Genomic DNA, 10,871 nt, shown 5'->3' on the forward strand with positions numbered 1-10,871 from the left:
TTTGCACACGCTCGTGTCAGGAGTGCGTGACAGAGCAGACTCTGCAGTGAGAGCCCAGTGTTCAATTTGCACACGCTCGTGTCAGGAGTGCGTGACAGAGCAGACTCTGCAGTGAGAGCCCAGTGTTCAATTTGCACACTCTCATGCCAAGAGTCTTTAGGGCATCCAGGTGAAAAACAGCTTGTAGTCAGTAGATTGTGGGTCTGAGGCCCTGAAGAGAAGTACAGGCTGGGATATTAAAGTGTTATTGTAGCGGGTTTGTAGCCCAAACTATAGTTGACATGTCGCAAGTGAGTATATAATGAAAGCCCAGGTCATCTTTGGAAAAGAGGACAGGTTGGAGACGGGCCTGGATGGGGTGGCAGCGGGAAATGAAGGGAAAGGAGCCTGCAGCCAATGCGCAGGGCCCGGGGCCTTGACCATGACGGAGGTGGGAATCGTCTGAACACAATCCTCAGGGCAGAACATAAATTGAAATGAGCTGAAGCTTAGATGTGAGATGGGGAAATGACAGCCATGAAGAGCACTCTTTCCAGAAGAGTGATCCGTAGAGCTGCACTAATAATTCAGGACATGCATGGTTACAGGCATTAGTGTGTTTGCTTCTCCCAACATGTAAACTTCTTGAATGAAATGGACAAATGAGCAGATGGGGAACTAGTTATTAAAGAAAGAGGAAGAAAAGAAGTAATCAGTGGATTTGGGTCCTGAGGAGGCTGGAGGGGCAGGCTGTTGGAGAATGCCGGTTCACGTGCCTGTTGCTCACTGTCAGGGCGGGAAGGTTGAATGGAGCAAACTACAGATCAACCTCACGGACAGACTGGCAGGATGGGGAGGGAGTCCCTGTGCGGGATGTCTGCCTTCTCTGTGAAGTAGATGGAGCAAACTACAGATCAACCTCGCGGACAGACTGGCAGGATGGGGAGGGAATCCCTGTGCAGGACGTCTGCCTTCTCTGTGAAGTAGATGGAGCAAACTACAGATCAACTTCGCGGACAGACTGGCAGGATGGGGAGGGAGTCCCTGTGCAGGACGTCTGCCTTCTCTGTGAAGTAGATGGAGCAAACTACAGATCAACCTTGCGGACAGACTGGCGGGACAGGGAGGGAGTCCCTGTGCGGGATGTCTGCCTTCTCAGTGAAGTAGCGAGCAGGGTCATCTGCTGCACACGCTGGGCTGTGTGTCAGCTGGCAGGGAGTAGTGACCTGGGAGGACTTTGGGAGGAACAGTGGGAATGGCTTAAAATCTTGGAGAGAGCGGTGAATGTTGGGAGTAGTCCCCTATCCTATTCTGCCCTTCGGTGCTTCATAAAATTGTATAGGGTGTATTTGTGTGGATGCTCACATGTCCACATTGGTCTACCAATTACCTGCTAATTTCTATACCTGGAAAAGATGCTGCTACACTTACTGCACCTGGCTGTATCTTATAAGTAATATTGTCTCAGTGGTAACTGATCTTTATAATAAAGAGTATAAGTTACTTATGAATTTTTTGATTTAACATAATATTTAGACTGAATTTTACTGTAGTCAGATTACACAAAAACAGTAATTTGCTTCTGGTATACACAGAGAGAAAGGGAGAGAGGGTTGGGGGATTCAAAGTTGATCAGAATTTACTTAATGAGAAATTTTCGTGTGGTAGAGTTTTTTAGTGTTGTGAGATTCCACTTTCCTGCTAAGTGCATGTTACAGAAGCAGTTTTTCGGGCTTCTTACCTAACTAGCGTATCTTAGTCACTCCGGTGCCGTGGGGGCGTCCTGAGACTGATCAGGCTCGGACTCAAGGCAGCCACACAGGAGGCCAGCAGGCCTGGGGCAAGGTGCTGAGTGCGTCTGTGAGATTCTGATGCTGCTTGCACTGATCAGAACGAAGATAAATTCAGCTTTTGTCTTGATTCGTGACAGCTTTTTGGGTTTTGGTTTTAATTTTACTTTTTGTATATTCAAACTAATGCTGTCTTTATTGCTTCCACCACAGGAAGCGGCTCATGACGCTCACCTCGTTCCTGTCTTGCACGCTCTCTGGCCGTGGCTTTTGATGGACGATTCACTGATGCAGACTGCCCTGCAGCTACTTTGTGTTTATACTGCAAGTTTCCCAAGCGGTAAATAGAATCCAACATTCCCTTTCAATAATGTACTGAAGTACTAGTTTCATAAACGTCGTTCAGGTGAACTGGAAAAGCTACCATTTGGCAGACTTCCATTGGTCAGAGGCAAGCAGGTGCTCTGGGCACAGACGGGTCAGTGTGTGTGCTGGCAGGGAGGGTCACCAGGCAGTGTGAGGAGTGGAGGAGCAGAGGCAGAAACTGGCCTGATGCTGGGCCCTGGGAAACTGAGTTCAACAGGAAAATCAAGGGGGTGACAATTACAATGTCAGACTTCGAAAGCCAGATAAAGATTACAACTTGTGTAAATTCTAGGACACTGGAGTGATGAAAGTTAGTTCTCAGAGCAGTTGGTCTGGTGACAGGGAATGTCACGGGGATCCTCTTCTGTTCATTCGCTTGGCAGGCGTTTCATTGACGGCTTACTACAGCCATGCACTCTTGGTTCTGGTGAGTGACCCGGTGAGAGAGGATGACAAGTCAGGTAGGGCCTCCAGAATAGGAGTTTAGATTTTAGAGTGTGACAGGGCGCCACTGGAGGTTTTAGGCTGAGGCACAGTATGCCCTAATTTGTGTCTGAAAAAAGTCACTCTGGGTGGTGAGTTGAGAATGAGTGGCTGGCGACAGGCCTAGAAGAAGGGAAACAGGTTTGGACACAACATAAGGGCAGCTGGGCTGACACGGTGGCCTGAGAGATGAAGAGAAGGGGACATATTTTGTATATCCCCAAAAGTAGAGTCCAGAACACTTGCTGACGGGAGGTAGGAAGGAAGGAGGCATCCGGAGTGAGCCTCACTTGGAGAAATGAGCCTGAGTGTCAGTGCCACCATGGACTAACACGGGGAGGATTTGGGAGAAGCACATTTGGCCTGGGAAAGAAGTAGAAACCAGGAGTTGTGCTTGGTGAAGTTTGAGGTGTCCCTTTTCATGCGAGTGAAAATACTACATTGGAGGTGAATTCACAGAGAGGAGAGGTAAGGCAGAAGATTAAAAAGGCTAGAGCTTTACCAGTTGTCTATTGAGACATAACACATGATTCACACAATTCACATCTGTAAACACGAGACATTTGTGTCACAGTTTCTGTGGGTCAGGAATCCCAGTAGCTCAGCTGGCTGGTGGTGCTGGCTCAGAGTCTCTCCCAGGCTACAATTAAGTTGTTGGCTGGACTGCAGTCATCTGTGGTAGGCTGTGGGCAGCCTCAGTTCCTTCCCACATGGGCCTCTCCACCAGGCTTCCTGACCACAGGGCAGTCAGCTTCCCTGAAAGGAAGTGGCCCAGAGTGGGCAGGCTCGGGGCAGAAGCTGTGGTTTCAGAAGTACCATACCAGCATTTCTGCTTCTCTTGGTCACAAAGACCAAAGTGGTGCTGAGGCAGGGGCCACTGGAGCCGTCCTCAAGGCTGGCCACCTCAGTAGTCATTGTCATAGATTGTATTTAAAGCTGTGGGGCTATTTGAGATTACCCAGAGAGACTGTGCAGATGGAGGAGAAGAGTCCTATGACCAAGTTCTGGCCCACATCGCCATTTGGAGTTGATCAAAAGATGAGAAATCAGCAACAAAGAGAGAAGGGACAGCTGATGAGAAGGGAGTGTAGCGTTCCAGGAAGCCGGAGAGGGAGTGGTTAGCAGTGCCAGCTGCTGCTGAGAATTCTGGTAAAATAAGGACAGAGCAGCGACTGCAGGATTTACCTGCACTGGCATTCTTATGGACGGTACTGGAGGTGGACACCTAATAGATTCGTGTTGGGAAGAGGAGCTTTTCCAGAATGTTCTGCTCTAAAGGGGATGGACAAAATGGAGCAATAGCAAGAGACAGATGTGGTGTCAAGGAAAGAGTTCTTGTTTTTAAAGATGGATTTTTTTAAGGCGAGTGGATTAGCCTACGGGGTTGAAGGACAGTGAGGTACAGCAGAGTGTAGATAAGAGCCTGTGAGGTGACAACCAGAGCAAACTGAAAACTGGGGAATAGGGAGCCAGGCTGGGCTGGGAGGAGGGATGTGGGTTCCGGTAGGTCTGTAGCTTGGAGAGGTGAGGAAATTCCCACCTGAACACTTCTGCTTTCTTCAGCATTTGAGAGGAGACCAATTAAGAGTGAGTAAAGACCAGGCTAGAAGTGATTTGAGGAGAAGGAGTGAGGTGGCTCTTGAGAGGAGGGAGAGCGGCAGCCTGAGTACCATTCAGACGCATGGGCTCAAGTTCACGGTGTGACTGGACAGCAAGTGTGCGTGCTTCCTTCTGGCAACGTTCAGCAGCTCTCCAATGTCAAAGGGTTCACTGGCACACAGCAGAGTTAAAGCCCTAGCCCCTCCACATGCTGACGATAGGGTATTCTTTTGACACCTCTGGAGTCGCCCGTTAGTTTAGCCACCTCAGATTGTCTCCAGCACTGACACATGTAAATAGCCCTTCAAGCTCCGGAGCCTCGAACTTGCGTGAGGTGGATGTGGTGTCAGTATGGGATTGTCCTTGTCATCATTCTACTTCCATCATTGTCCGTCCCTCCCTCTGCCTGGACTCTCTTCTCCCGGGTGTTTCCCAGCTCCGTTCCCCTTCAGCGTGACCAGTGCAGGCTGGCTGTGTGTTGTCCTCCTGTCCCTGCCCTTCCCTCGGTAATTGAGGGTGTAGGGAAGATGGAAAAAGAATCTGATGTTAAATAGTAAACGCAAGCAGTGTGTACTTGGATACAAATCTTTCAAAACTGTAATTTGTTACTTCTGTAACAAATTTTAATTTATAATTTGTGTTACTTTTGTACTTAAAATTGATTTTAACATTAAATGTGGTTAAGTTATTAAATTGAGGAAGAAAGGTTTTTTTTTTCCCCCTATCTGAGTAAGAAAGTTCCCACCCCCCGTTTGTTTCTACATAAAACTTCATCATTTAATGACAGTTGGGTATAGAAATTAATAGAAACATTGGTATTTAAATGCAGCTGGAAAGTTGTGAATACAGGAAATATCACTACTATATTTTGTTTACTCATCTTTTATGAGTTCATTTTACAGAATGTATTTCTTTCTCACCTATTTGTACTTAGGTCGGCCTCCTTGTAATAATTTACACAAGTTGATTATATCTTAGGTGTATCTACGGTGCAGTCTTATAGACTAAACATTAACATGTATTTCTATTTTTTATGATTATCTTTCTCGCTCAATAAATCTCATTTGGCTGCTTAATTTACTGCTGGCTCTTGTTGGTTGTGAGCTGTGTGACCCTGAGCACTCATGGCTGTTCTGGCTCTGTGTCTGTGTTGACAAAATGTGGAAAGCAGCGTTCTGTCCCTCTTCCCCAGGGACGTTGATCGTGTGCTAGAACTTTAAAGCTTGGGTTCTTGGGTGCTCAGACAGAATTGAGAGACACACCACCAACAAACACCAAAACAGACAAGGGCAGGCCAGAATAAACTTCTTGGTTCTCACTGTTACAAGGACCACAGAGAAGCCTTGATTGCCACCCTATTGGGCTCCCACCTACTGACCACCTGCCTTCCAAGAGGCAGCCTTTGAGACACACTGGGGGTTTCCTGGCTAGAGTCTTTCAAGAAGACAGGACAACCAGGATGAAATAGAAGAAGACATACTATGCTAAAACTCTCGGGGGTTATGGAAAAACATTAAAAAGCTCTACACCGTTAAGACAAGGCTCAGCTGTAGAGGGGTGGTAGAAACAGCTCACCCCTCTTGTACCCCTTACTTCTTATATATTGTATAAGTTACCCCTATTTTTAGCTCCTATTGTCATTCTTAATTTCTACTTTACATCTTAATTACTTCTTTGGGAGGGGGTCAGCACTACCACCATCTGGCCTCTGGTTCCGCCTGCCTTTAGATAAGCTCCTCCCTAGGTTGAAATACCCATTTCTCTCTGGCTCACTGTTCTGCTAATTTTTAACTGTTTCCATCAGGGCTGCTTCCTCCTCTTCAGAGGTCCTCCTTCATGTTCTTCTGTCTGGTCTGTAAAATGAAGACCTAGCTTTCACTTTTAAAATTATGCTCTACATGATTTAGGCCTATATTTAGATGCTTTTTTGAGGAACTATTAAAAACCCTATTATGTTTATAAAATTATGTTCTACATAATTTAGGCCTTTATTTAGATGCTTTCTTGAGGAACTATTAAAAACCCTATTATGTTTTATTCTTTTTTTTAAAAAATAAACCTGTTATTTCAAAATGTTCTATTGAGATAATTAGGCCCTTAGTGAGGACAGTAAATCTATTAGGTTGAATGTAGACATTAACATTAGCCTCCATTCCTAATTTGCAATTCATAGGTGAATGGCCAAGTCATTTTTGATATGACAGATAAGCGTTGCCACTTTGTGTTTTTAAAAACTGAACAATGAAGCTGAGAAGAGATTGTGATGGGCTGTTGTTTTTGAAGGTTGCAGTTCTCTTTGTTGGTCAAGTTCCGGACAATATTCTGCTCAAGCCTCACACAGAGGAGCCCCCAGCAGCTCTCTGATGCTGTGTATCCTAAAGTTGGCTTCGCAGGTGCCACTTGAAAATACCACGGTTCAGCAGATGGTTTTTATGTTTCTTTCAAACCTGGCTTTGTCTCATGACTGCAAAGGAGTAATTCAGAAGGTAAGTGCTTCATCTCCCCTCATACCGTAAAACAGGGACTCAGGAAAATAATCCTTCCCGTCAGAGTTTATAGCTCAGTCTTTAGGATTTATTTATTATTATTTCAAGACATTTTATTTTAAAGGGCTGTGAAAGGATTAAGAGGTTCACTTTGTTTAAAGCCAGTTAATAAATGATATGTGAAAAAGTGGCAGAAGCTGAATGTGATCATCCATTTCCTTTTATTTTCTTAGCTTTTGGGTTGAGGGTTTTAGAGAGACAGCTGTCTTGCATTTATTGAGGATAATATAAGTCATATATTTGGTCTTTAAGCAGACCACACGGAGTAGTAACAATTTCAGTTCCGTTTACATCAACAAATGTTAAGGGGCTTGTGGAATCTCAGCCCCTTTGATCCAGTCAGGCTTTAACTTCCTTATGACATAATAGATAATTTTATGAGGCTCTGGGACTTCACTTCAAAATGTATCACTGGTTTTAACTTTAGGGTACTTTAAAAGGGATATAATGAGTTAAACGAAGTCTAGTGCACTATGCTAGACTTCTGTAGGTGTGTATCAACAGAATCTTTAATTGAGAAAATCTCTTAAAATTCTTAGCCTTCAAGTAAAAGAAATAAAAGGGCTCAAATTATTACTCTAGTAAGTAATAGATAATCTGATCACATTCAAATTTTAAGGGATTTTCCGAATTAGGGATTCTGTTTGTACACATGTAAAGATAGAATCTAAATGCCCAGTGTACTAGAATTTGTTTAACTCATAACACCCTTTTTATATCCCTTTTAAAGTAACCTAAGTTAAACTCAGTGATAAGAAGTGAAGTTTTGGAACTGGAGTTCCAGAATATTCATAAAATTGCCTATTATGTCATCAGGCAGTTAAAATCTAATTGACAAAAAGGGACTATAACTTAGCAAACAAATATATATATATATTTTTTTAAATAGATATTTATTTTTAATAAACAAATATATTTAAGAATATTTGGATGCAAGTGTGATCATTCTCCCTTTAGGCCAAATCTTGCAAGTCCTTTTTGTCTGCTCTAATTAGGAAATGCTGAGGCTGCTTTGCGGCATTAAGTCATGGGTGCAGGCCTGACAGCTGGGCCTCAGCAGTGTCACCTGTAGGCACAGGACAATAAAGCAGATGCTGTTGTGAAGTCCAGGCTCTAAAATGTGTCGTTTTTTTCCCACCATGGTACATTCTGCACATTCTACATGGGGTAGGAAATTATCTATAAACATCTTTAGACTCAGGAAAAAGGAGTGCCCATAGCATATTTATATTTTAAAGAGCTGATAGGTATTTTATCTCCAGTGTCAACCCCAAATTCAACACAGGTTGAATCTATAAAATCATCAATTTGGGCTGAGAAGTATATGTGGGTGACAGCAAATGCAGTTCAGAGTGGGCATGTGAGTTTGCGACTTACGTTGCTAATATTGCAATAGCTCATTTCATTCTTATACTGAAGCCTTTTTCATAAGAATATTTATTTTATAGATTAAAGCCAACATCTTGGTTTAGGTCTAAGAGAACCCAGCAGACAAGCTAGAGTAGATAATTAAAGAGAGAAAGATGAGTCATAAAAATTAAATGATTGCATTTTATTTTTAAACTGTACAATTGATTGTGGTTCTGGACTGTCACGGGCTTCTACTTGATGTTATACTTTGTGTGCATTTAGATTGTTCTAGACAATAATTTATTATCTTTTATATAGTTAAGGGTTGGTGTGGTTTTGTAGTAGGGCCTTTATTTGGAGGTTGAAATGTCTCTTATGGTACAAGTACTAGAGCTTTCTTATCTGTACATTTAGTAGAGTGACATACAGCCATAAGAAATGATCATTTGCAATGATAAGCAACTGGGGTAAAGTGAATATAAGATATTTCTATTGATTTAATAAAAACAACACCACCACTTACAGCTGCAGTGATTGGAAATACTCTCACTACTAACAGAGGTGCCAACTAGTATTCAGAAGCGATTTGGGTTTTATTTCTTTTTCCTCCCCACAGGATAGTTTTTAATGAGGGACAATATCGCCAGAAGGCAGACAAAAAGAGAAAACTCAAGAGTTCTGAGATAATCCCCAAACCGAATTATCAGTCCTAAGTAATTAAGAGTTAACTGTAATATACTCCATCATGGGGAAAGAATTAGTAGGAATTAAAATTTGGGCGCTACTTTGCCCTTTTTCACTTACACCTGGAAATAATGCAGTTGGAGTATTTAGAAGGTATTGGAAGCAAGGAAAAATTAAAGTGGGGGGAGTATACCAGAATACTGGGACTAGGAAAATAAGGAAAAAGACTCAAGAAGAAAATAATGTTCTCTCTGTTTACCCACAGAGTAACTTCTTACAGAACTTCCTATCTCTCACATTGCCAAAAGGAGGAAATAAACATCTTAGTAATCTGACTATTCTTTGGTTGAAGTTACTCCTGAATATATCATTTGGAGAAGACGGGCAGCAGATGATCCTGAGGCTGGACGGCTGCTTAGACTTGCTGACAGAGATGAGCAAGTACAAGCACAGGAGCAGCCCGCACATCCCTCTCCTCATCTTTCATAACATCTGCTTCAGTCCTGCCAACAAGCCCAAGATCCTGGCTAACGGTGAGCGAATGCGCACACACACGCACACAAGTAGCTATTCATGCACCGTTCGGACTACGACATGAAATAATTTTGTGAATAATTAGCCAGGTGCTCATTAAGCACCCACTGTGGGATACAGGGGTGACAGGAGTGACTCAGGCCTGGCCCCAGCCGTCCATGAGCTGTGTGGAGTCCCCTGAGGTTAACGGATCATGGCATTGCCGTGGACGCGCTGGGTGCAGAGGTGGAAAGGAGGAGGGCCAGTGGGCACAGGCACTCTCTGCCCTTACCGTCTACTCCCCCTCACTGCCTGTGTGTCTTTGAGCCACTGCTACCACATCAGTGCAGCCTCTCCCAAATATCACATTCAGATTGCAACCCTGAACTGTAATGCATTATTCCTCCCTCCTTCTCCTCCCTCACACTTTCTTTCCCTGTTTTATTTTTCCCCAAGTGTTATCAGATGCACTGTGTGTTCTCTGTGTTTATCAGCCTGTTCCTAGGCTTCCCACACTAGAACATAAACTGTGATGGTGTCAAGATGATTTTGCCTGTTTTGTTTACATTTGTCTGTAGTACCTAGAATTGTGCTCGCAGCTAGTAAGCACTCAACAGATGTTTGATGGTTGAGAGAGACCCTGACCAGGAAGGACAGTTCCAGGCCCAAGACTCAATGGTGAAATTAGCCTTACAGAGACTTCGTTCTAAGTCATAGGACAGATGGAGCCAAGGATTATTGAGGATTCAGAAAAATTTTGAAGCCAAAAAGAGAATTGGAAAGATCTTTTTCTGCTACCATTTGTGGTCTCCCTGAGAAACATGCCAATTTCACATGCCAATTGGGGGTGGGGGGAGAGAGTTTTATAGGGAGACATTGTGCTGTTATGGAAAAAAGAGGTGGGCTACGGACTCCCCACTCCCAGTCTTGAATGCCAGCTCTGTGCTCTCTCCAGCGTTGCTTGGGGCAGCTTCTCTGGGCCCACTGTCCACATCTGTTATACCAGCCCACTCTTCCTGGTTTTGAAAGAGTCAGTTCAGGAGCACAAGCATCTCCAGTGCCGTTTCAGGTGCACGCAGGTGTCTCAGGTGTGCTACTGTCTCCTTCCCTCTGTGCTTTCCGTGAGTCCCCAGCACTGTTTCAGGTGCACGCAGGTGTCTCAGACATGCTACTGTCTCCTTCCCTCCGTGCTTTCCGTGAGTCCCCAGCGCTGTTTCAGGTGCAGGCAGATGTCTCAGACGTGCTACTGTCTCCTTCCCTCTGTGCTTTCCATGAGTCCCCAGCGCTGTTTCAGGTGCAGGCAGATGTCTCAGGCGTGCTACTGTCTCCTTCCCTCCGCGCTTTCCGTGAGTCCCCAGCACTGTTTCAGGTGCAGGCAGGTGTCTCAGACGTGCTGCTGTCTCCTTCCCTCCGCGCTTTCCGTGAGTCCCCAGCACTGTTTCAGGTGCAGGCAGGTGTCTCAGACATGCTACTGTCTCCTTCCCTCTGTGCTTTCCATGAGTCCCCAACACTGTTTCAGGTGCACGCAGGTGTCTCAGGCGTGCTACTGTCTCCTTCCCTC

The 10,871-nt window shown here is 44.5% G+C and overlaps 1 protein-coding gene across 1 annotated transcript in view; it reads left to right on the top strand.

The window, feature by feature from the left end:
- RTTN (rotatin) overlaps positions 1 to 10,871 on the top strand; it is a 149,815-nt gene that overhangs the window by 129,670 nt on the left and 9,274 nt on the right. Inside the window, exons 44-46 of the mRNA XM_003788403.2 lie at positions 1,983 to 2,109; positions 6,501 to 6,703; positions 9,063 to 9,330. Of these exons, the coding sequence (XP_003788451.1) occupies positions 1,983 to 2,109; positions 6,501 to 6,703; positions 9,063 to 9,330 (598 nt within the window). The remainder of the gene's footprint in view (positions 1 to 1,982; positions 2,110 to 6,500; positions 6,704 to 9,062; positions 9,331 to 10,871) is intronic.

This window comes from Otolemur garnettii, unplaced genomic scaffold (assembly GCF_000181295.1).
Source record: "Otolemur garnettii isolate 467f Iridium unplaced genomic scaffold, OtoGar3 scaffold00027, whole genome shotgun sequence".
Classification (NCBI taxonomy): domain Eukaryota; kingdom Metazoa; phylum Chordata; class Mammalia; order Primates; family Galagidae; genus Otolemur; species Otolemur garnettii.